Source organism: Centruroides vittatus, unplaced genomic scaffold, assembly GCF_030686945.1.
Source record: "Centruroides vittatus isolate TY-2023 unplaced genomic scaffold, ASM3068694v2 contig_923, whole genome shotgun sequence".
NCBI classification, from domain to species: Eukaryota; Metazoa; Arthropoda; class Arachnida; order Scorpiones; family Buthidae; genus Centruroides; species Centruroides vittatus.
Genome location: NW_027122610.1, coordinates 717,916 through 745,645, shown reverse-complemented (window position 1 = coordinate 745,645; position 27,730 = coordinate 717,916). Strand labels below are relative to the sequence as shown.

The window sequence follows — 27,730 nt, the reverse complement described above, 5'->3', positions numbered from 1 at the left end:
TTTTTAAAGAATTGAGAATTTTTATTAATAATTTTCTTAAGTGATTTAACATTAATTTATTCCTTGTTGAAAAATCTAATGCAAATACATTCTATTGATAAAAGTAGGCTATAATTTACATGAGAAATTAACTTTATTCTTTACTGCAATAATTCTGACCTTAAAATAAACTTAAAAATTAATAATGATACCGACAACAATGTTAAAATGAACTAAATCTCTCTAAAATTCCACATTTAAATTTAAATTAAGTATAATAGAACAAGAATTTTATATTATTCAGTTGTAAAATTTGTACACTGACGTATATTTTAAATAATTTATCAACAATTTATCTAAATACTTAATAGTGTAGGAAAAAAAATTTGTTAATTCATGAAGAATTTGAGAAGAATAATAAGTTATAAACAAAAGAAAATGTCACTCAAACAATTAGGGTTGAAACTGGCGGTTCAACCCTAATGAGGTTCCGAGAAGAATTAAACGAAAATAAAAAAAAAATGTATAACAAAAACAGAAAAAAGAAACAAAGTCTCACACTACGCTACTATCGGATAATTAAAATAACATAAATAAATAGTACTAAAATCAGAAAATAAGTATGACTCGAATTTATATCGAAAACTGGTGAGGTAGTCAATAGATCTTCGATGAATACTAATCTAAATTTCATATTAAATATCCAATTACCCGTAATGATACATGCATACGTACATTGCATACGGGATGCTAAAGAATAGATAAACTGGATGTAGTGAACTCTAGCATGAATGAGCTAAATCATTTATTTTATCAAAAGTTCTTTAAAAAATAGCAAAACTCACTATATCAAAAGTGCATAAATTATTTTCTTTAGTTACACACACACGACATACATTTTACATATAATTCGTCTCGAGCACAACGTGTTGTATCTCCTAACAAACCTAAAAATATGTACATTTTGTACATATTTTTCGGTTTTTAATAATAATAATAAACTGAAATTTCGTAAACACTTTATTCGATTTGCACAATTTTTACCCGATCTTTTTGATCGGGAAGAGCTTAAGTAAATTCCAAATCATCCAATTTTGTCGCCATTACCGTTAAAAATATTCTGTTTATTAGCACTGATAATCCATAATTGCTTTATAATGAATATGAATCAAATTTAAAAAAATATTAGACAATTAGCAACAGATGGAGGTATGAAATTAATGGCATGTTGCATAATTCAAAACAATTTTACTCGACATATTATCTAATATAAAAGCATCATAAATAAATAAATGTTTCGGACATTTTTTTTTCCATTAAGAGGAAGCGGATATCGCGGCTTGTCGTAGATTATTAATAATCATTAAAATCTTATTAAGTAAACCGAAACATTTTACAAATATTAAAAAATTATATGTTAAATTAATCACTATATTTATTATGAAAAAAACCATTTAATATGTTTGTTTATTTTTATTTAAATTATTAATGAAGTGAAAAATAATCCGCAAGGGCGCGTCGTATTTCGGTTTCTATGGAAACGAAACGATTCGAACAGAAAGCAAAATGGAGAAGAGATATTCGTTAATGTATGGATGTCAATCTATTAGTAGTATAGAGAGCTCTCAACTTTCTTCGTTCGGTAACAGTATAAAATTAGGAGCCGTCAAGCGTAAAACGCACAAATCTTCCAAGAAGGAAGACAGTCAGATCAGCAGCGAAATTCTGTTTCCTTCTGTTATTGACGATGACGGAAATGACGTCACACCACGTCCACTCTTCCACTTTGCACAGAAACATAAAAAACGCTCGTCCAATGCCAGGCTTTTAAACAGAAGTTTAAGTAGCAGCATCACGGGGATCGATTCTATAAAACCCGATTCATTAAGGGATGATCTTAGTATTCTTCACGAAGTTATAGATTTTGAGGTTGAGAGAGAAGAAAGTGGCATCATCTCTAGCAGAATAAGTGCGATTTCAAATCCCATTCCATCAGTTTTAGAAGTCCCTGGTTACATTAAATTGAAAGAAACAGATACAATTTGCATTTTAGATGTTATGGATGAAGTAGTAATGGAGAGTAACGAGGAATTTGAAGCCTTACAGAAAAGTAATTCGGGATATGATGAAAAATTGAAACTTTACTCAACGGTGGGAGGTTTGGTTAATGCAGAATCACAAACATTTCTTCTTACTGCTAAAACCAAAGCTCAGGGAACAGACATTAAACATTTTAAAAATGCTGAAACTCAGGCTTCCGAAGCTATAATTTATGATGAGACTGTTCAAACAAAACAAGAAGATAGAGTCTTTGAAACAATCACTTTGAAGAGTGATATAGATAATGGTTTATTTAAAGAAGTAACAATTTCTAAAGAGAACTTTATGAATAGTTTGTATTTTATGGAAAGAGCTATAAATTCTGTTACTTTTCGAGATAATATTGATTGTTTCAAACAAATTACTGATACACAGTTAGTTTCCAGTTTGATAAACACAGAACAAAGTAAGGGTAAAATAGATGGAAATAAAAATGGGACTGGAATCAATTTAGAAAAATTGCTAGTTATGACATTTCAACATGCTGAAGATTACATCGTTACTTCTTTATGTTGGAATGAAAAAAATACAGATGTATTAGCAATTGGTTATTCTCATAACAAGCATCCTATTGCAAATAAAGGATATGTTTGTTGTTGGTGTATATATAATTGTGAAGTACCAGAAAGAATATACGAAGCTCCGTACGGTGTAAAATGTGTAAAATTCTGTAATATGACTCCGTATCTCTTAGCAGCAGGAATGTACGAAGGTGCCATTGCAATTTATGATGTACGCTCCACAAAACCTGATGCAATTCTTGATAATCTGGAATCTAGTTTTCGACCGATTGGAATTATATGGGATTTACATTGGAATTGCAATGAGAAAGAAGAAAAGAAGTATTCTGTTATCTCCGTTTCGGATGACGGAAATATTTTACAATGGACGACAGACAATAGATTAGAATGTGTCCCTCTACTGCGTTTGACAAAAATCTCTAATAACTCGGACAAAAAAGAAAAGTCATGTTGTTTTATAACTCAGAATGAAAGTGATTATTCCATAGATTTTAATAAACAGAACTCAGATATATATATTACATGTTCAGATCAGGGCAATATCTATAAATGTTCATTATTATATACTGATCATTATCTTTCTTTGTATAGTTTTCATAATGGACCCGTATATCACGTAGAATGGTCGCCATTTCTCTCCGATACATTTCTCAGTTGTGGAAATGATTCAACAGTAGCAATATGGTCAGAGAATGATACCAAACCTACAGAAGCTATTAAAATTGGAAAAGAATTTAAAGCAGTTATTGATGCTTCTTGGTCTCGTACTTCACCTAACACATTTGCGGCCTGTACCGAAGATAGTATCGAAATATGGGATCTGTCTATAAACTTAAAAGATCCCATTACATCTGTGAAACCTTCTTATGGATTTCAATATGCTTGTATTCATTATTGTCCTAAAGGTGATATTTTAGCAGCTGGTTTTAGTAATGTCGTTACTCTCTACACAACTAAACCCGTTGAAATTCAAACAAGTCAAAAAATAATAAGTGGATCTGATATAAATATATAAGTTGTTAACTTATTTTATATATTTTTGAAAATGAATTGATATATTTCATATTTATATAATAATACAAACAAACAATTTCAATTTTCATTAAAAATGTTTTTATTTTATATACAAATATATATATATCATTTAACTGGCCTTTAAATCACCAACTCACATAGATAAATGTAAATAACTTCTCCTTGGTATGTATGATATAACATATTTATCTACACTTTTTTAATTGGTATTAAAAAATAAATTTTATAATGTACAGAAACTTAAAACTAATGTATATAATTCAAAAATATCAAAGAAATGAATTTAAAAAATGTAATGATTCATATGAACAAATGGCAAATACTGTTTATCTTAATACTTTTAAAATTTACATACTAAATATAAATCTTAACTATAAAAAAAAAACTTAAGTACTACAATACAAATTAAAAATTTCAAATATAAAGTGAATATACAAATAATTTTTCAATATATAACATTTATAAGAATAGCAAAAAAAATCCTTTTATATAAAATAAATGGAATGGTGCTTAAAAGGAAAAAAAACAAATGTTTAAATAATTTAACATGAAAACACATTCATATATTATATTATTAAAATTTTGATTTCGAGTTTTATATCATTGATATCCTTTTATATATATTTTTATTTTAAGTTAGAAGCTATAATATTTAATTTTATGACTTCAAAATAGATTTCGAATTTGTTTTTCTTATTTTAATTTAACCTCTTAAGTATTAATTCCATACAAATGCATAACAAATTAATTTTCTTGCTTAAAAATACATGCAAAACTAAATGTTAAATTATTATTTCTTAAATATTTCAAATAACTAATGAAAACGTTTATATTTATAAATATGTATTTTCATAATAAAAATTTCTTTCAAAAATTATTTTCCCTAAAAAACAAAATAAGTACTTAATTATTAAGAAAACAAGATCACAAATTCGGCAAATTAATTATTAAAAACTTTTTAAAACTGACACTCATCACATTAATCATATGCTTTTATTATTAAAAATAAATTTTCTATAAAATGTATGAAACACACTTCTTCAAACTCAGTTTTCATATTATAAAATATTGGAATTTTATACTGATATATATATAGAAAATTTAACAGAAATTATATTTTACAATGTACCTATAGCTTTCATCATCATAATCTTCTGTATATAAACTATGCTTCGTAACAGTTTTCTCTATGGGATTACCAAAAAACACTTTGTAGTTTTTATAAATATTAATGAATGAATTGATTATTTTGATATGGTTTGAATTACTAAAAATATACCGTATTTTACGGACTATAAGACACTAAGGACTATAAGACGCACCTTAATTTTTAAGCAATTTTTTTTTTTTTTTTAAATACCTATAAGACGCTACGGACTATAAGACGCACCTGAATTTTGGAGGCAATTTTTCGAAGAAAAAAGTGCGTCTTATAGTCCGTAAAATACAGTAAATGTTTAATGCTGCTCCTCCACTTAAAAAAAGGAAATAAGCCAAATTAATATATCATTTTTAAAGAGGTAATAAAAGAAATCTGACAACTGTTAATAATTAGATGTTAAAAGTATAATATCAATGTACAACACAATAAAAATCCTTTACTTGAACAAAACTATATAAGAAAAAGGTTTGAATGCTTTCAAGTATTCAGAAGTACTTAAGATCTATTCCATCTTTGAATGGAAAGGTGAGCTGAAATGGAACAGATTCTAAATCATATGCTGTCCGCGATGATAAAATTACAATAAAAACTGTTTCGTTATTATCAATTTTTCTGTAATATTAACCTTAAACAAACTAACTATTAACATCAAAAAGTTTATGATAATTAATTAATTTGGAACTATCTTTTTAATGATAATCTCATTACTCTATTTTATATAAGTCTACAAAGAGTGATATAAAATTTACCTTTTAAAAAATGTGGAGTGGAAAACTTTTAGTTAGTATTTATTATAAATAATAGAATGATTATGCCGACAGATAAAGACAAGATAAAAGTTACGATCATACAAATGCGTGTCTAGAATAAAGGATTGGAGTTTTCTATTAGAAGGTATAAAAACTTTGAAATATAATGAGAACATTATTTATAAAAAAAAAAAAAGGTGTAAAATGATTATTGCTTTGTTTTAAGGTACATTTTCAAGACTAATTTCTAATTATTCTAATAAATTTGTCAACTAGAGAAAAGATTCAGCATAATTATTAAAGTTACAATCAGTTTATTGAAAACTGAGGTTGAATTATGGAAAGATAAAAATATTTAGCCAAAATTAATTGTATTTCCGAATATATATATATAACAAATTTTATAATAATTAAAACTTGATTATATTATATATAAATGTATAAAGATAAAATTAAAGAACAATATTCTTCAATAAACTCAATTAGTAAAAGCAAAAAAAAAAAGAAAAAGCTAAAATCTTAATTCAAAAATGATAAAATTAGTATATAATTGCACTTAGTCTAAACGAATAACAAAAATATCTACATAAAGATTATTTTTTTTAACTTTATCCAATTTACTTATGTTTATCTTTTTAACAAAGTAAGATCTTTTGTCCATTGAGATTAATTTACCTCAAAAATTCTGCTTAAAATATTTTTACTTAAGAGGTTAATTGAAAAAAGATATCAATAATTATATATAATTTCAACTTGATTAAAATATCACTTCTAATTACATTTCTCGTGGTAATACGAAATGGTTTTAGATCATTGGAAAAATATTCCTTATCTCTTAAAATGAATGTAAGAAATAATATTTAATCAATTATCTTTGAAATTTAGTTCTTGTTTTATAAATGTAACTGAATATATAGACCATTACAAAGATTACTTTTCAACACTGTTTTCAACCTTATACAAGTATTCTTGGTTTCTTGTTAAGGAGGCAAAATTCATGTTATATTATAATGGTTCTGGAGAAAGAATTATAAAATTCTGCAATAATAATAATACAAAAATTAATGCACACAAAACAGAAATTTGTGTTCTATTTGTTAAAATGTATCTGCAGAATGCCAGAATTCTCTAAATGTGAATTTTATAAAGCTGAAAAATAATTAAACTGACAAAATATCCTTTTGGCTCCTTAACTAAAACCAAAAGAATTATAGTTTTATTGTTAAAAAAGGTTTTCTTTATGAAAATTTTGATTTATTTTCAATTAAAATATTCTATTATTAAACTAGTCAATATTCTTTTTATGAAAATAACCAGCTTTTCTCTCGAATAAAGTTATGTATAATATTTGCTTATTATTTCAAAGCACAAAAGTTATTTTTATATCACCTATATAAACGTATGGGTTCTTTAGATAGCTTTTCGATTGCTTTCGTAAATATGAAATGCAGCTTGCCACAGTTAGTTGTCAGAGTCTTGTGAAGTTTTTCCTGAAGTGGCTTTAAAAAGTATTCAATAAGATTTGTTCCTAATTCGTACTGAAATAAAAATTTTAAATATATTTATATTGAATAATGCATAAGATTTTACTTAAAAACAATTCTTATTTAAGAGACTCTCAAAAAAGAACAAAAGAACATATTCTACAATATATTAATATCAAATTATGTAATGGAAATTATTAAAAATAAGCATATAATAATTAACATTCTTGAAGCCGTGTTGGTATTTTTTCCTTTGTTCAAACATGATGTAGTGCAATCACTCGACCACTTGGCATTTTTCATTGTTAACTTTTATGATACACGTATACATTATTTGTAGACGTTTTGGGCTTAATAATGCCCCCTCTTCAGTCAACTAAAATTAATAAAATGTACAAAATCATAAAATGCAATATACATAACACATTACTCAATAAGTCTCCAGTCTGACTCACATATGGCAACACTGTTGACAGACCCATGTGATTTCTGGATAGCACAAACCTTCAAATGATACGTGTCAAAATTTCATGACATTCTGACAATTAGTTTACAGGTTACAGGGATTTTACTGACCCCAGTTTTGTAATTTTCAAAACAATGGATAAAAAAGAATTTCACGTGTTGATTAAACATTGTTTTTTGATGGGGAAGCCAAACAGTGGCTTGATAAGCGTTATGGAGACTCTGCACCAGAGAAATCGACTACAGTGGAACGTCGCTTAACAAGCATAATTTGTTCCAGAATCTTACTCGTAATGCGAAACACTCGTTAAGCGAAACAATTTTTCCCATATAAATTAATGTAAAATATCATAATGCGTTCCATGCCGAAAAAATGCTCAAATGTTTTATGTATAACGTTTATTAAAAAAAAAATTGTACAATATACACCATTAAGGCGCATGAATCATCATCATCATCATCTTTTCCTCTAGCACAAAATGAACCATCCTGGAATGAGAATTCAATTTGCAGAAACAAAAAAAAAAAAAATTACAGCTAATATGTTTGATACTGTTATATGTTAAACACTCCAAACAATATGCCAAATTCTTGGGTTATTATGTAAATGCTATAATTAAATAGTAGAAATTAATTAATCCGACTAGAGGTAGTTATGTTTCCATCTCGTATTAAATTTAATAATTATAAATAGTTAATTTTTAATTCAGACATTTCTAAAATTTAATTTGGAATCGGTCATTAAATTTAATGACCCAAAAATTTGGAATATCATTTGGCGTGTTTATTATATAATGGGCTATGGTTGTCGATGTTTGTTTTTTTTTTTTTTTTTTTCTTTGTGGTTTAAGGCCCTTTACATGGTTGTCGATGTTTATAAGTAATATGTGTGAACACAAGTTTGGAAAAATATATGACCACAAGCGACACTAAGATGCTAGCGGAAGGAGTGCTAAACACAGACTGACGGAACATGCCGCATGCGCACAATTCGGGACTTTGCCTCTCCTCATCACTCGTTATGCGAAACATCGCTCGTTAAGTGAGGCAATTCGTTACAATTTGTTTTGCTCATTATGCAAAATACTCGTTGTGCGAGGTGTTTGTTAAGCGAGGTTCCACTGTATTATTGACTGGTATGTTGAATTTAAATGCGGTTGTACAAACACCAATGATACTGTACACTCTGGTCACCCAAAGACGGCAGTTGTTCCGGAAAAAAAAAAAAAATCCACAAAATAGTTTTGAAAGACCGTAGAGTGAAGTTGCTTGAGATAGCTGACACCTTAAAGATATCAGAAGGTAGTGTGTTTACAATTTTACACAAAAACTTGAGCATGCATAAGTTGCTTTTGAAATGGGTGCCACGTTTGCTCACACTGGACCAAAAACAACGTGTTGATGATTCAGAGTGCTGTTTGGAGCTATTCAAGCGAGATAAAAAGGATTTCTTGTGTTGGTATGTGACAATGGATGAAACATGGATCCATTATTACACACCTGAATCAAAAAGATCGTCAGCTGAGTGGACAGCAGCCGGTGAAAGTCGTCCAAAGTGACCAAAAACTCAAAAGTCAGCTGGCAAGGTTATGGCATCCATATTTTCTTCGTCAACTATCTTGAGAAAGGTAAAACTATCAATAGCAAATATTGCATGGCACTATTGGATCGATTGAGTGTAGAAATCAAGAAAAAACACCCTCAACATGCAAAAGAAAAAAGTGCTGTTCCACCAAGACAATGCCCTGTGTCATAAGTCGATGAAAATGATGGTTAAATTAAACGAATTATGCTTCGAATTGCTTCTTCACCCACTGTACTCTCCAGATCTGGCCCCCAGTGACTACTGGCTTTTTCCAGACATCAAAAAGATGCTCTAGGGGAAGAAATTTGGCTCAAATGAAGAAGTGATTGCCAAAACTGAGGCCTATTTTGAGAGCAAAGACAAATCGTTCTACAAAAAAGTCATCGAAAAGTTGAAGGAGCATTGGAATGAATGTATCACTCTTGAAGAAGAGTATGTTGATGAATAAAGTTGAATTTCTAAAAAAAAATTGTTTTTCTTAGTTAGATCAAAGACTTATTGAGTGATGTGTTATATAGATGTTGTAAATATTAAACTACACATACCTCAACATCAAAATCACCTTTTAAAAAAATCAACTTTAGACATTTGTGTGACAGGTGTATAATTTACACAAATAATCATCTTCACTTGTCTGATAAACAAATTTATCAGTATTCACGTTACTTGATTTAATTCTTAAACACATTTTTTAACATACCATCTCACACTATTCCCTTAAGGTCAGTATTGTTCATACACCCAAAGGGAAGATGCACCGCCGATACCTGACTTTGTATCAATGTTCTTTCTTCTTTTTTTTTCAGAAGTAATATGGCGTGGAAATAATAAAAATTCTTGACAATGAGTTAAACACATATAATAGGTTCCATTTTATTAAGACTACATACCTGGTTAACCGTGTTCTTCTTGTTAATAAATTTCATAAAATTGTATCTCACAAGCAAGTTTACTGTTACATGTTATTCCTTATGTCACTTTTCTGTTTTAATTTTACAAGAAAATTATTTTATGATGAGTTCAACGAGTATAACAAGTTTCATTGAATGAAGACGACATACCTGGTTATTTATTCTTCTTGTTAATAAAACCAAAAAACTTTATTATACAAACAGGTTTACCATTACCTGTTGTTTCTCATACCACCGTTCCAATATCAATACGCAGAACTGTTCTCATTAGCATATTCTTGCATAGTAAAATGTCCGATCCATGATCGAATATATTTGCTGATAATTAAAGTTGAATTTATTTGTTGATTATTATAAATTTTAAATTTTATTGCTTCATTTATTCTATTTATTTTCTTAGTTATTTATTCAATTGTAATTTCTGTTTCATTGTATATAATTAGAATATCATCTACATATCTCTTGTAGAATTTTATCCCTTGTATTTACAAGGGATAAAATAAAGGGATGATATTCTAATTATATACAATGAAACAGAAAATACAATTGAATTAATAACTAAGAAAATAAATAGAATAAATGAAGCAATAAAATTTAAAATAGAAGAAGACAAAACCAAACAAGAATTAAATTATTTAGATATTACAACAAGGAGGGTAAAAAATGAATTAGAATTTAGAACCTATAAAAAAAACCAGGTTTGATAAGAACAACTATAAAAATACAGTTCCAACATACCATTACACATAAAACAAAACATATTCCAAACAGAATATTACAAAATTAAAAACAGAATGAGTAAAGAAATCGATATAAAAAATGAAATAAATGAGTTAAAAAAGAAATTTCTTTTGGACGGATACCCACATAGATTATTAAAAGCTTGGGAAAGAAAAATAAATCCCTTGAAAATGAATATAGAAGATAAGCAACATTCTAAAGTAAATATACAACCTTCCCATACATCAAAGGCTTATATGAGGAAATCAATAGCAAAATAAAGAAAATTGATGTCAAGCTTGCACCAAAATATGAAAAAATATATGCTAGATTAAAAAATTTAAAACCTACAACAAAAGGAAAAACAAATACCAGCCGAAACTAAAAAACATTGTATTCCAAATCCCTTGTACTTGTAGTGATACTAAACATTACAATACAAACAGAAAAATGAAAATAAGACTAAAAGAACACATTGCAGATATAAAATATCACAGAATTAATTCCATTTTCCGTGACCACTGTACGTAGAATGATTGCAACATAGACCAGAACAATATAAAAATTTTACATAGAGAAAAGAAACATATAACAGAAAATTTAAGGAAAGTATTGAAATTCTTAGAAGTAAAAAATGTATAAAGAAAAATTTAAGTATAAAAATAAACAAAAATTGGTTGGAAGTATTAAAAAAAAAATAAAAATTAAATTGAAGGTAAAATCAAATTCAAAATAAAGATGGAAATATAATAAAATAAAAAGAATATATTATTTATAGATTATTACTCTATATAAATTCAACTTTAATAATCAGCAAATAATATTCGATCATGGATCAGACATTTTACTATACAAGAATATGCCAATGAGAACAGTTCTGCTTATTGATATTGGAATGGTGATATGAGAAACAACAAGTAATGGTAAACCTGTTTGTACAATAAAGTCTTTTGGTTTTATTAACAATAACAACAACCAGATATGTCGTCTTCATTCAATGAAACTTGTTATACTCGTTGAACTCATCATAAAATAATTTTCTTGTAAAATTAAAACAGAAAAGTGACATAAGGAATAACATGTAACAGTTGTTTGTGAGATATGATTTTATCAAATTTATTAACAAGAAGAACAAGAATAACCAGGTATGTAGTCTTAATAATATGGAAGCTATTATATGCATTTAACTCATTGTCAAGAATTTTTATTATCTCCATGCCTTATTACTTCTGAAAGGTAAAGAAGAAAGAACATTGATACAAAGTCAGGTATCGATGGTGCATCTTCCCTTTGGGTGTGTGAACAATACTGACCTTAAAGGAATAACGTGCGACAGTATGTTAAAAATGTGTTTAAGAATTAAATCAAGTAATGCAAATACTAATAAATATTTGTTTATCAGACAAGTGATGTACAAGTGAATACATGTTTATCAGACATCTGTGTGTGCAGTGATTAAACAGCCAACTTTGAGATGTCCAATAATTCCTTGGCTAAGAGCAATTACAGAATGAAACTTTGTAGGATAAGATAGTTTAGAGTGGACAATTCATATATGTTAATAGAAGCTTCAAACAAAATGTACTCTATCTAACTTCATTCTCAAGATTAAGGAAAAACAGACAATCTGACGGATGACAGTGGGAATTTATAGATCTACAATTTTTTCAAATTGCAGCCAAATAACCGACAAAAAATGAGGAAATTTAATGAAAACAAACATTTAATATAGAAGAAAACATTTTCATTAAAATTTCTCACTTTTCACTGGTTATTAATATCTTCATGGGTTTATTTATACATTACGCCAGTATAACAGTAATGATTTATTATATAAAATAATGAAATCTATACTCTGAGTTTGAGAATTTGGAAATTTGATGAATACCATAATCGTGAAACCATTTACTTGGGCAGTTCAAACAAGGGAATTTTGATGTTTAATATCTCCCATTTGAAAAGAAAGAATTAGATTAAAATTAAAACAGTATACTGTATTTATTCGCATATAAGACAAGGTTTTTATTCATTTTTCACAGCTTCAAATTCCTAGGTTTCCTATACGCACGAGTAAAAGATTCTTTGCGTTTTTGCAAATAATTTTTGTGAACCATGTATTTGCATTTTTTACCAGATGCTTAACCTCTTGTATTTAAAAACAAAAGTATTTTACCTGGATCGTTTGAATCGTATTTGTATATTGTCAGGAGTAAAGACAAATAATTCACACTCAACCTTTTAAAAACCAGTAATAATAATTGAAAACAAACGTTTTCGACCGTTAACTCGGTCTTCATCAGGTTTTAACTATTGAGATTCAAAACTGTTTCAGAACGTATTCAAATTTTCGAATAGAACCGTTGCGCGTTCGTGTTATGTGTTGTTGACATGCGTAATACGTGTGGCGCAAAAACACAATATAATTACATCCATATATAAACGAAGGGATAGGGATGTACTGTACATTAAATGGAGCTATGGGGAACATCCCCCTTCATAACAAAACTTCCAAGCTTGAGAAATGTTACACGCATCTTTAAAATTGATGCAGGTTGTGCGCAGTCCAGCTTTGTATATTTCCAGAGTTTCCAGGGATTGCAGATGGTCCAATCGGTGGGATATTTTAATCAATTCCACGTTTTGCAGATCAGCACTTATGCCCGGGGTCGAGGCATAAGCAGAGAGGGTAGTGGTGCCTCTGTTGCAGTCAATATCATACTTATGCTCGCATAGATGCTTGTCGAGCGACCGTTTCGTTGAACCGATGTATACAAGCTCTCTTTGGAATCTGCCATCCCATAATGGAACAGAGTATACCCTAGTGCCATTCTTTTATCTACGATGCCCTTGGAATTGCGCATGAGGTCATATATAGTGTTACGTCTCTTGTAAGCGATCTTTTTGTTGGTGTATGTGGCAATTTCCCTGTAAATGGAGTCTAGGTGTTTATTATATTCAACCACAACAAGTGATTGAGTGGTATTGGAGTCGTTAGTGCGTGTGATGGTGTTGTCAGTACGATGCAATTGTGTGTAATATGCAGACGCAAGGTTATGAACCAATGTATGGCTATAGCTGTGTCTTGTGGCTATGATCTGGATGCGCTCTAATTCAGATATGGTGTCCTCAATTCTGGAGTGGTGCGTGAAGGCTCTTTTCCTCTGAAGGGGTCCTCTGAAACGGCAGGGATGAATAATGTAGCGTAGCATGGTTTGTAATGGACTTTAGTGGATATTGTGTTGCCATCTATTTGCATATGGATGTCTAAGAAGTTTGCATTTGAGTTGCTTATTTGGTCAAGCTTGATGTGGAGTCCATATGGGATGTGGAGTCCATATGGGTTGTTGTTCATTGCATCGATGAACCTGTTTATATTGGGCTTAGTTTTCCATAAGATAAAGATATCATCGACGTACCTCCTATAAATATGTATATCTGAATTAAAGAGGGGTATGATTCTTTGTTCCAGTTTTCTAATGACCAACGCGCATAAATCGCCTGACAGCAGGCTGCCCATTGGAACACCACGTTTCTGAAGATATGTTTTGTCGTCAAAACGGAAAAAGGAAGTGTAGCACAGAATGTCGGCTAGTTCCAGGACTAGTTTACGGTGCGCTCCGTGCGACGTTAGTAAGAGATCTCTAATCGCGCAAAAGCAAGGTTGGGTTTTTTATCGACGGGTACAATGAAACGAAATCGAGAACAGTGATGTATGCACGGTCAGTTACGTTGAGGGGTCTCAATGCGTCTAATAATTCTTGTGGGTTCCTGACTGTCCAGGAATAATTGTTTAAGTGGTGAATTATGCGCTTGTGCACCGCCGCATCCAGCTCTCTAGTGGGGGATCTTGCCTTGTCAAGGACAGGTCTTAAGGATGGCGTATCTTTGTGAGTTTTAGCGAACGCGAATAGCCTGGGGGGTATCAGGGGAAGGTACCACTGCTCTGTTAAGGTTCAGCTGTCTGGCTAAACAAGTTTGTGTAAATTTTTTCACACGTGCTTGTAGCTTGTTGACAAATCCATCATCGATGCGTTCACATTCTGTGTCGTTGATGTATGTTTGCATCATGGAAGTGTATGTTTCCTTCTTCAATAACACGAGAGCCTTGCTTTTGTCTGCCTCGAGGACAATTATGTTATGGTCTTCCAACCATTTTTTGGATTTGGTGACCTGTTTCCAAATCTTATCCTTCTGTTTCCGGTTGTTAGCAGCTATTATCTTGAAGGCAGATTTCCATCAGTAATATTCCTTATGTACGTCGTTCATTCCAGAAATGAGGTTTTCGACGTCAGGCATGACCTTTTCCGGACGTATGCAAGGACCAAGTGGTGCACACATAGGACCATACATTAAAGAACGGAGGAGAAAATCAGGTGGCGAGATGTTGTCCCAGCATATCAAGGATGAATGTTGTAGTGATCCATGCGGTCTTTGTTTGTTAAGAATCCACTGGAATTTCTTTTCATAATGTCTGGAGAGGTTTCTTTCAAGCTTACATTGGAAAGTAACAATCCTAGTATGGATCTCATGTAGTAATTCAGGATCCTGGTTGTGTATTTGATTTTCCACGTTGATTACACTATTGAGCTTAGAGAATACAGTCTTGCGTGTTGAGTGTATCGCCTTTCTTAAACATAATATTCTAAGCTTAGGTAACAACGACTCACATCCATCTGGAAGGCATATATGTTGGATGGACATGGGGAACAGCCCTTCGTTCTTGCACATTGTAAGGAATCTCAGCTTAGCCCTAGCCCTAGTTAGGGCTAGAACCATCTTTTTGTATAACTTAGCCAGCATAGCTTCTATTAAAGGTTCGACGGTTAATGTGTACCTAGGTAGCCAAGATGGCAGACCTTCCGGTAATCTCGATCCAGGTTACTTAGTGACGTCAAGATGGAGGGAGCTGCAGACTATCGCGTTGTGATATGCAAATTAATAGTAACGACGCATTTCATGTAGAGTTATCGGCGGAAAGTGGTAACAGGTGTGATAATTGTGTTGATTGGAGTGATTTTTGACTTTAGACGTAATTTTTTTTTTCTTTTCGAAGTTTTTCGTTTAATATTAATTGGTTAGTTATGAGTTCTTTCGATATTTCTTCCCAAGAGTTTTGGGCAGCGTGCACCGCCCATGATTTCTATCAAGTACTCGAATAGGAATTTTCTGAATTAGGTATGGACCCCAGAATCGATAAAGGTTTTAAATTTGCGGTGAGTCTAGGATTACAGCATACTGAGGAAGTGTTTGTAAGAATTGTTCGAATTCGTGCCAAATTTATCGACATGACCGAGATTCGTGTGTGATGAGATGCAAAAAATGTCGAAGAAATAATTCTGCATTCGAAGGAACCTTTAAAGGTAAATGTGGAAAAATATCGTTAAGTAGAATCTTTTCTTTTATATGGCATTACATTGCATTGGAATGCTCTTCGACCACCTCGGGTATTGCCGTAGGCATTTCGAATAAGGCTGTTGTCGACTGGTCCACCCATATACGTTTTATTATGCTAGTTGCTCTGCACAATATGACGTCGTTTAAAATCAGAGGTCCGAAGAAAACCGTCGAAATCGACGAGACTGTCATATGTAAACGAAAATATGAAAAAGGCCGCAAACTAAAAAGTACGAAATGGGTTGTAGGGGGAATATGTTGAGAAGACGAGAGCTATTTTATCTGTCAAGTAAACGATCGTTCCGAAATCAGGCTAAAAAAAAGAACCCGAGACAGTCCCTGCAGCCCCAGTTTCTAATATTCAGAAAAAAGTAAAAATGGTGGTCGAAGAAAAGGTGAAGAAAAGAAAGGAATGCAATATTACTGATGATGATAACGATAAAAGTAGGAACGAAAGAAAGAAGAACAGAAAGACAAGTAGTCAAACGGTATCAATTCCTGTCCAAACCAAGCGTCGAAAAAAAAGAAAGGAACAGCAGCATGCACAATGACATAAGTAATAAAATTATATAATTATCGTTTATTTTTATTTATTTTTTAATATTTCGAAATAGTAATTATTTTAACAAAATCCTTAAATTTTAAAATCGGGATTTAGTATTTAATAAATCGCGGAGCGAATCACATGATCACATGTGCTCCATCATAAATCGCAGTCAAGATGGCCGCCATCTTGACGTCACTAAGTAACCTGGATCGAGATTACCAGAAGGTCTGCCATCTTGGCTACCTAGGTACACATTAACCGGTTCGACTTCTGTACTGGTGTAAGCGAATAATTCACACTCAACCTTTTAAAGACCAGTAATAATAATTGAAAACAAACGTTTTCGACCATTAACTTGGTCTTCATCAGGTTCTAACTATTGAGATTCAAAACTGTTTCAGAACGTATTCAAATTTTCGAATAGAACCATTGCGCGTTCGTGTTACGTGTTGTTGACATGCGTAATACGTGTGGCGCAAAAACACAACGTAATTACATTCCATATATAAACGAATACAAATAGCAGTAAAGACAAATAGCAATAGGAAAAGCAAAGCTTTTGAATTGAATTCCAGATTGAAATTCCAAAATCACTCAGGAGCCCGATATAAGTTTTAATCTATTTCCATGTGAAAATAGATGATTATTCAGAAACCAGAATTCAGAAGAACTCATAAGTATAATCGACAGAGAGTGGATTCGACTGTTAAGAATTGTCAAAAAAAGGTTTCCAATTGTCTAGCTTTACATGAACAAATTATGTTGTCAATTCTACAAGATATTTCCTTAAATTTTAAAATGTCAGTAATTTTTGAGGGACAATTTGTGCATTTAAGTGCATTTGACATTTTACTTGTGATTAAACGAAATAAAATTAGAATTGTATTAATAAATCTAATTTTTTTTATTTTGATCTTTAAAGTCACACTTTGTCCTATATGCAAGGTCATCTTATATGCGAGTAAATACAATATTATATATAAAATTATTTATTTTGAATCTGCTTAGTTCCTCCTTAGTCTGCTGTATTGTATTATTCTAATATAACTATATTTTAAAAATTAATAAACTAGGTTACAAACAAATAACCTTGTTTTAAAATTCCACTTTTAAAAATCACGTGCACAAGCCTGACAATGATGTTTGAAATGTAAGATCCTATGTTTAGTAATTCAGAGATGCTGAAGGGTTGTTTAATAGTTATAGGAAAGATCTGTTCATGAATATTCATAGACACTGTAAGGATAGCACTACATCAAGGTTTAACTATATAATCAAATACTGTACTAACTTAGTGAGTGAAATAACGCAATTTATTTTTTAAATAATGAAAACTAGTTTTTAAATGAATACTTACAGATTCCATTGCACTGTAAATAGCTCTAAAAGCAGGCTGTTTATTATTTACAAATACACCTCTATTTCCATGTACAATAGCTACTCCATTTTCTTCTGCACTTTTGCACACGCTGGTATACATACAGTGATCTGGGCGATAATTCCAATCACAAGGAAATATTAATAATTTGTCTGTAATTAAATATTTTATTTTACAAAAATACATGTGAAAAACGTTTCAAGCTAAGTTTGCTTTCAAAAGAATAATTACAAACTTTTTACCTGAATGATAATGAAATATTATATTAATAATATCTTGATCACCCCAAGCAATTTTTAATTTATATTCTTGATATATTGGTTGCAAATAATCTTGCCAATGAAACATCCTCATCCGAGTTAAATTCATCAGCATTACTCCAGAATTGACACCTAATGTAAAATTCCATAGTTTTATATTTACAAATTATTAGAGGTAGAATTATTAAGAAGTAAGTGATTATAAATTAAATATGACATTAAAATTGAAAGTATATAAAATTCAACAAATTTTCTGGAATGCTACTTCTAATATTTCAAAATAAGATTATTGTTATAATCTGTAACTAGTGTTAATGCCGGCTAATATTTATTTTATATGCTTAAAATTAAAAATCAAAGTAATTAGATTATACAAGCCACAGATATATGTACACAAAGACAATACATGCATGGACTATCCTTATACAAATATTGCCATATTATATGAAGTAATCAATACATATTTAACCGTAGGTAAGATTAAAATGCTAACTTTTTGATCCACTAAGGGATCGGCTTCAGGCATAAGAAGCCACAAGAATGCATGAAGCTGATTCTTTAAAAAGACAACAACATAGGGTCTATTAAATGAAGATGGGTCCAATCAACAGACATACATATGGAGATGTTGGAGAACACTGTGATGCTACTGGTGATGAACAAAGAACAATTCCCAGTAATCTTTCAGCACAATGAGACACCACCTCATTATAGTATAGTGGTACATCAATGTTTAAATCAAATTGATTCCATGGTGTTCGATTGGCTACCAGAGTCTACACAAATGGTTGATATGCTCTCCACACTTTACATTACTTGATGTTAATCTATGGGGTTGCTTGAAGACTTTATATACCAGGAAAAGTTTCAAAACCTTCAGCATTTGAAAACAAATCATCACTTCCTGTATCTTCAGCAGAACTATGTAAAGTTCATCACAATTGGGAAGAATGTCTGGAACTGTGCATTCTATATGATGTATCCAGGATGATAGGATTCTACATTGCTATGTATCCCATTTTGTATCTATTTATTACAATACAAACAATTATGTAAAGTACAGTACATGCCTAAGTATTATGACTTTTGCTCCATAGTATTGCATTGTAATATAAAATCTATTATTATTATTTGTTACAAAATAATGTATATAAAGTGAAAAAAATAATTAGGAAAGCTCTGTACTATTAATCTGTCATCATCTTTTCTTTAAGTTTGTCTCAATTCTTTTAATTCACCTCATTTCTAATGTTAACACTCCACTTAAAAAGTTATATTCTTTGTATTTTTTTTATATGACTTAATAACTTTTTTATTTTATTAAAAGTCCCTATTCCTAAATTCAAGGTTTTATTGTTGACATATAAAAACACTAGCTTTCAAATTTTTTCCAAACATTTTCAAAACTTTATTTTACTTTGCTGGCTGTTATAACATGATACGAGTTGTAAGGGTTCTAGCAGTTGCTCCTATATCGGGAGTTTATCTTGTACCGTTGATATATAACATAATATGGGTTACATTCCCAACTGTTATAATATTGTAATTGTGTCACATTTGACACTCCCTGATTTTTGGAATCGTGATGTTTTGACACCTGCGAACCCAACAAACTGTTTCAAAATATGTACATATGTGTATGTGTGTTGGCATCTATTTTCCTTAATATCTCAAGATGGGGTAAAGATTAAGAAACAAAATTTGGCGTAATAACTTGTAAGAGGAATTAATGCTACTAAATTTTGGTGGTTAAAAGTCAAGAGGTAGGAGATAAAAGTGGGCCACATATCATATTTTAAGGGGGGCTTGGACTTAATGAAGATTTTACTCATTATTAGCAATTACAGTTATTTTTTTATGAAGTTCATCCCTACCTTCAAAATTAAGCATTTTGTCATTTCATAATAATTAATATAAAAAATTTTTAACAAAATCTCAATAACAAATGAAAGTGTGTAGGGCCAACTGTCATAATTAGGCTGCAATTTTAAAAAATTGTAGACCTATAAATTTTCACTGTCGTCTGTTCATCTTTCCTTAATCTTGAGAATAGAGTTAGATAGATGAAATCCGAGACCAGATATGGAAACCTTATGGGCAGAAAGCCTCGATTAACTATATATGAACTTTCAGTGCAAACCAAAAGTCGTGTTATTTCAATTCAAAACTTTTCCCCTGAAAGCAGTTAATAGATGACCAGCATGACTATTGTTAAAAGTATGGTGTACAGGAGCAAGACAATATTAATTTGAGGTGGAAAGCATATATTTTAAATATTCTATACCTGTATGTAACAAGGTATTTGTGTACATATTTAGCAAGAGCAAGTTGGTGAGAGATATAGCAACCAAACAAACACTAAATTAGAATTTTTTTATTATGGCAAACTGTAATTGAGTTTTGCAGATGTTCACATATATGTATGAGAGCATACGTGATCACGTACAAACCACTGCCGTTCTTCCTTCTTAACAACTACAGACTGCATCAGTGTTTTCCTGCTGTCCAAATCATTTTCTATAGTTTTCTTCCTCCTCTATTTCCTCTCCAGTAATAATTACTGTAAAAATTCCTACTATAAATCTTCTCTGTTGCCAATAACACTAATCCATGGAAGCAATTGTGATGTAAAGTAACTTTATTATATACAAACATATCCAGATGTACTGTACATAAGTATCAAAAACAAAACTGTTTGCACAAGACAGATTATCAAACAAAAATAATCTGATATGAAGGAAATTTTATCATTTGTAATCTACACTGTGCTTCTATTGCATATCTTTAAATATCAATATGTAACTGGTAAATAAAGTTGTTGACTAGTTAGTGATTACAACATCTGTGGATGTGATAATTCCTAGTGAATTAAGGTACTTTCACCACTTATATATTGAAATTTTATTGCGTTCACCTGATTTAAGAATATAATCGCTAATAAAAAATAATAATAATGTAATAAAAAGTCAAAATCATTTTATAATGTTGTAATGCAGACCATTTTAGAAGAAATACTTAATAGTGAAAAACTGTAGACAAAACAATATCAATAAATGATTGATATAAAGTTTTTAAAAATCTATTTATAAAGAGTTCAATTTCATATTTACCAAGAGGTTCATAGTATGGATGTCTTGCAAATCTATTATACCATCCAGTTGCAAAATCCTCATGTTCTGGAGAAAGACCAGCAATCTGACTGGAATTCATTTTGGAAAAGTATGCCCATATATCTTCCACTGGACGGAGAAATATAACATCAGTATCAATGTAGAGTAAAGCATCAATATGCTGAAGTATAGTCTAGAAAATTAACAATAAGAGTTTTATATTAGTATTTTGTGAAACTGTATCCTTTTTGTATTGTTGATTTGTTAAACACTGACTTTATAGTGTATTTTTGAAGACACATGACAAATTTTCATCGGTTATCTTTATTTAATTGAGTACTTAGATTGTACTTAACTAAATAAAGATAACTGATTAAAATTTTCCATGTGTCTTCAAAATACACTATAAAGTCAGTGTTTAACAAGTCAAGTTTTATATTAATTTTGACTTTGTGTATTAAATTTTATAATTATTATGAACTGTATAATTAAATTTTAAAATATGTAACTATAATGTCCAGAATCAAAAATGGTTCACATTAATGAGAACAAAATGCTTTATACTTTAAAACAAACAAAATTCTCAAGTTTACTACAAAAAATCTGAAAAATTTAGGCTCCAATCTTCTCTCCACTGTTTGACTTTGTACTTGTGAATCATCCTAATCAAATGAATCTGTTTGATTCCAAAACAAATTTTTACACTGTCTTGAATGATCACTGATTTAGCCTTATTATAATGTAATGTAAAGATGATAGTCTTCATAAAGTGTTTCATACTTTAACTCCTTATTACTAACAAAAATTTTGAGAATATTGTTAATATATTATATATTATTGTCATTTTAAATTGTGAATATTTTTCTCTAAAACAAGATTTTAAAGTACTAAAGTAGATATATCAACTGCTTTATTTGAGCAAAATCAAAAATATCAGTCAAATACCAAACTAAATGCACAAACCAATTTGAAATACTAAACGGTGTCAACAGCACTTCAAACAGGTAATACAGGAATTTTCCCAAAGCAAAAGGATGCTTTTCATTCTCAATTTGAATGAGACAATAAACTTTCTTCCTTCAAGAAAATACACATAGTACAGAACTTTTCTGGGAAAAATTTAATAATGATCTATATATCAGGGAATCTAAAAATTCAACTATCCAACTGGTTATCATCTTTCTTGATATTGAGGGGACAGTTAAGGGTTCCTCTCGATAGTCGGCTAGGTCAATCAATCCGATCATGTCCACGAACAGGATTGTCGTGGAGTCGGGTCACGTATTCTGAGATTGAAGGAAGAGTCTAAAAGTTGTTATCACTAGTTTATTTACAACTAATCCTAACGCTATATACAGAAGGTTACACGACGTTGATCGTGGAGACGAAGGTCGGAACACACGAGACAGACGTCTGAAGCAAAGCACGTCGAGCCGAAGAGTCCTCACCTCAACCGTGATGTCAAATAATTTATTGCGACATATAAGCTATTTGCTGATGTCACGCCAATTGGGGACGGTGGTCAGGCGTCGTGTTACCAACCACCGCAATATCATATTGTCATATAGTAATATTTTGCTTCAATCATCACTATTTTAAATCATATTAAGTTCATTTGCTAGATAATTTTATCTGATTTAATAAATACTTTTTAATAAAAAGCATATTGCATAATCAAAAAGTTATTCACCTTTATTTAAATTTATTTGGTCACATTGTTTAGTATGCTAATTATTACGCTGTAATCTTTTCTTATAAAAGGTGCTGTTATATCATCTTTCCAAGGTGCTTGCATGCTTAGCACCAACCCTATTTAAATGAGCCACATGTGAAAAATGTAACTGTTTATAGAATAAGGAAAATGCATATATTTTACATTATAAAACTGATGTTCTTTGTTGTAAAATATTTTATATTCTAAATATTTTATTAAAATTAATGTTTTTAAAATGAATTATAACATTATTTCCTATGTTTCCAAGCACTAAAATAAAAAGATAAGGTTACAAATTTATATATAACATTTGTATGAATTATTGTATGCATAAATATGATGTGAATTAATTTTAAACACTAGTTCAATCTTTTCAATCAATGTTGATTTTTATTTTATAAAAAAATTATATGATAAAGTAAGATTTTATTTATTATACAACAAATAAAATATATAATATGCTTTAAAATAAAAATGGAAAATTAATTTTTCTTATAGTTTTAAAGTGTTAAATATAAACTTGAATGCTTACTGGAAGAAACAATCGTTGACAAGCACATAATTTAAATAACTTTTTCCATTCATTTTCAGTGCCTTCTGGAAATGTAATTGGATGTATTTCAAATGAAATTCTTTTAAGTATACTGTCGGGCCAATCAAGCAGCTGCAAAAATGATTTTTCAATTATTCTTTATAAAGTAACAATAATATATAAAATATTGTGTATATAGAATTACATCAAAATTATATAGCATATATAAAAATACTGTTTATTTTTTTTATATAGAATAATAAATAATTGTACAATTTGCTTTATCAGAGATTGTTCCTGGATACAAAATCTGAGTCATATCTTGCTTATTCCAAAATTAAAAGTCAAATCTTAAAGTTTTCAATTTAAGATAATATTTTTTAATGTCAAAAAAACAAAAAATATACATTGTTTAAAAATGAAAGCACTTTACTCATCTTCAAACTTTCTTGCTTTGTTGGTATATCACTATACCAACAAAGCAAGAAAGCTGTATATATATAATATGTATATGTATATATAAAGCTGTTTAAAATTTTAAATTTCCAAAAATATGCGCCTGCGCTGGCTGTTATGGCACTGGGTCATACATACTGTGACGTTTCAAAAATTAACTGCAAAGCTATATAACAGAGGTGGGCAAGCAAGAGTTCAGTGGGAGCCGAAATGTAGGTTTTGCAAAATGCACAGGAGCCGCAGTTCTGTACTGTTGTGGCAGATAGTATGGTAAGGCAGGGAAGGATAGGGTGTCCCCCATCCGGGTCGAGAACTTGTTTTAAAAAAATAGATTTGAAATGTCAATTTAATTTATTGCACCAACTTGGAAATAAATTACGAAATATTACATATATATAATTACATATTTTCACAAAATTCTGAAAATAAAATTGTAAAAATAATAATAAAGAGCAGAAATTAACACTTTCAGCAAGAGCCGCATGTAACTCAAAAAGAGCCGCATTTGCCCGCGTCTGCTATATAAGGTTAGTGCAACATATCTGTATTTAGAAACCTTTAAATCTTTATTATACTGTTTATCTTTTAATTTAAGGTTTAAACAATTAGCATAGATGTGTACTTCTTTTGAGCCCTGCACAAATTAGTCAATACCATCATTTTTGACATAACATCATATCTATTACAATAATCCTATGTATCCAAAGCAGGATTATAACTGTAGGTTAGACACAATAAGGAATATAATCAATGAATTAAATTATTAATGAAAACTATCCAAAATCAAATTATGTAATCATTTAGGAACACAGAATAAGTTAATTTAGTTAAATTTTAAAAATCAAAAATTGAAAAAAGCTATATATATTACAGATAGCTTAACCTAATTAACAACACAACATTTAATTTGTGTTTAGATAATATTTACATGTTTTTTCCTCACGTCAATAGCTAATAGATATTGGTAGAAATTTCAACATACTTATATTGTTTACAAAAGATGAATAGAATAAATAGTTATTAAAAGCAAAAAACTTTTTACTGAATTTTTTCATAATAAAATTTAGTGTATGATTTTATTTTGATAAACTTCAGTTGATATTAATAAAGTATGCACGAATAACGATTGTCGAGTGAGAAAATGACAAAAATTCGAGTTAGGTAAAATAATTTTCTTTTCGTTAATAAAAAATATAAATTATATTTTAAAAATAAATACTGTATTTAATATTTTACACTAAAATTCTGAAAAATGCCAACTTGACTGCAATTACTCTTGACTTAAAATAAAATAGAGGACATGTTCTTTTAGTTAACTTAAGAAAATGTCCTCCTTTTCATAACAATTTGCCCTAGAATTCGTCACTACTCATTTTACATTAAAATATAATGCATATAATGCAAAATATCTATATAATTATTTTATGAAATGAGTACCTCTTTATTTTTGAATTTATTTTAGTCTATTGAAATGCTTCATAATTTAAATTATAAAATCAGTATTATCTAACACAATTTTATCTAAATTAGTAGCAAATTTTTGTTACACGCGAACAAGCTTCAAAAAGAGAACAACAGTTACTCAGCAACAAATCATCAATTATTTGAAATTACATAATTTGATTGTTATTCCAAAAACATAGGAAGTCATTTATTTCATTTATTCCGGTTTAGATTTAGAGAGGAAAAAATTAACAAGTCGTACCATCTCAAATATTTGTAAAACTTTTTATATTTATATTTTTATATTACATTTATAAATTAAATTAATCTAAAAATCTATATAAATAAAAATGTACAGTACATGTTTGTTTGTTCCTAATAGTTAATCTCCAAAAGTTCTTCATCGATTGTTTCGAAATTTTGAAACAATGTTGCATTCAAATATGCGTGTGTTTTTATATAATATAGATGTCAAAATTCCCCCGCAGGGGTGAGTGACAAGATTAAGGCTTACGGTGAGAAACTGGGCTTCTATCATACTACAGTAATACCCCAAACTTACGCGATAGGTGGGACCGAGCGAAAACCGCGTAAGTTGAATTTGCGTAAGTCGGGGTATAATCTCACATATAAATACATACAAATTATTTTTAATTGGGGCGGGAGACTAAAGAAAACAATAATTTAGAAAAAAATGTTTAATAAAGTCTTAGATGATACATATTTATAACAAATTATATTATTAAAATCATAAACCAAAGTTATTTTGATGTAGAAGGCTTCATAAAATCTAACAAAATTGTCTGACGGCTCAAAGATTGTTTTTTTTTCTCCTGCAAAATTTCCTCGTAGCATGCTAATAATTTTTTTATTTCTCGTTTTGTAGAAGAAATGCGCTCTTCGTTGGAGTCTATATTTTCTAAAATTTGTAACCCCTTTTCATTTTTGTATCGAAGTCTTTAATAATGTTAACTTCACATTCCAAAGATAAAGTTTTTCTTTTCTTGTTTGATGCAGAAGAATCAGTTCTACTTCGTTTGGATGACATAGTAGAGTCTCTCAAGTCTCCATAGATATAACAAACACAGAAATAAATAACACAAAATAAATTGTAGCTATGCGTCGATTCCGCGTGACACGTCCAAACGTGTAAGCTGAACAAATAGTGTGGGAGGAGTGAGTAATCAAGAGTTGCATGGCACTTAAACAAAAGACAAATCAACGAAATTTAAAAATCGTGTAACTCTGGGTTTGTGTAAGTCGGGGTAGCATAAGTCAAGATATTACTGTATTTTAGATGCAGTTTTTTGCATTTTAATAGGGTACGTCAAGAGAATGTACACTAAGAAGGGATTTTTTTGAAATTCCCCCCGCGGGGGAAGTGTTATACATTTATAATAGATACATTTTGAGCCACAGCAATGCGTGGCGGGTACTGCTAGTATAAATATAAAATTGCACATGTATATTTGCAATTGTAATAAAGTCTTGATTGCTGGAAATGGTGTGGGAGGTGTGATTTACTCTCAGCTGGTTCCAACTTTAATGTACACAAATATATAATCACTTATTTAAAGTAATATATATAATATATATATTTTATTATAAAACAAAACTTACTCTTTCTTTTAATGAATTTTTATTAGCATCATCTGAAATAATTATGAGATGTAGAGCAGATTTTGATAATGCAACTGCAGATTTTAATGATACCATTGTCTGATTTAATCTTTTACCACAGACCACTACTGCAAGTTGTAAAGAATCAGTTCCATCTCCATATCTGAAATTTTAGAAAAACATTTAAGTAATAATGAATTAATAAGGATGACCTAGCCACTGTAATTACTCAGCTTAATACACTTTTAACAATGATTAAATTTGCATAATGCAAATGTTTATGGCCTGGTTAATGGACCACCATCCTCATGCACAGACGATTGAAAGTGGAAATGCCTGAAGATGACCTATTAACTGGGCTAAAAATATTTTAGCTATCAAAATTTCATCATTGTTAAAAGTGCATTAATTATCAAAATTATATTTATATAAAGAAATCATTTCAAATTTACTAAATAAATCTCTTTATTTAAAATATTTTATTTTAATTTTATACACTATTTCAAAATACAAATATTGAAAACAATCTTAAAAACTGAAACATTAACTGATATATTTGTTGGGA

The 27,730-nt window shown here is 29.8% G+C and overlaps 2 protein-coding genes across 2 annotated transcripts in view; one reads left to right on the top strand and one right to left on the bottom strand.

Annotated features, from left to right (window-relative positions):
• Positions 1 to 1,490: 1,490 nt before the first annotated feature.
• On the top strand, positions 1,491 to 3,837 carry LOC136984567 (dynein axonemal intermediate chain 4-like). The gene has a single exon (XM_067281614.1). The coding sequence runs from the start codon at positions 1,546 to 1,548 to the stop codon at positions 3,613 to 3,615; it is 2,070 nt and encodes a 689-aa protein (XP_067137715.1). The 5' UTR covers positions 1,491 to 1,545; the 3' UTR covers positions 3,616 to 3,837.
• A 2,808-nt stretch (positions 3,838 to 6,645) lies between these two features.
• The window catches only part of LOC136984563 (glucoside xylosyltransferase 1-like), a 31,578-nt gene continuing 10,493 nt past the window's right edge, over positions 6,646 to 27,730 (bottom strand). Inside the window, exons 2-7 of the mRNA XM_067281607.1 lie at positions 27,166 to 27,328; positions 23,647 to 23,778; positions 21,401 to 21,593; positions 18,273 to 18,422; positions 18,010 to 18,182; positions 6,646 to 7,084 (exon numbers count right to left, since the gene is read on the bottom strand). Of these exons, the coding sequence (XP_067137708.1) occupies positions 6,932 to 7,084; positions 18,010 to 18,182; positions 18,273 to 18,422; positions 21,401 to 21,593; positions 23,647 to 23,778; positions 27,166 to 27,328 (964 nt within the window). The 3' untranslated portion in view covers positions 6,646 to 6,931. The remainder of the gene's footprint in view (positions 7,085 to 18,009; positions 18,183 to 18,272; positions 18,423 to 21,400; positions 21,594 to 23,646; positions 23,779 to 27,165; positions 27,329 to 27,730) is intronic.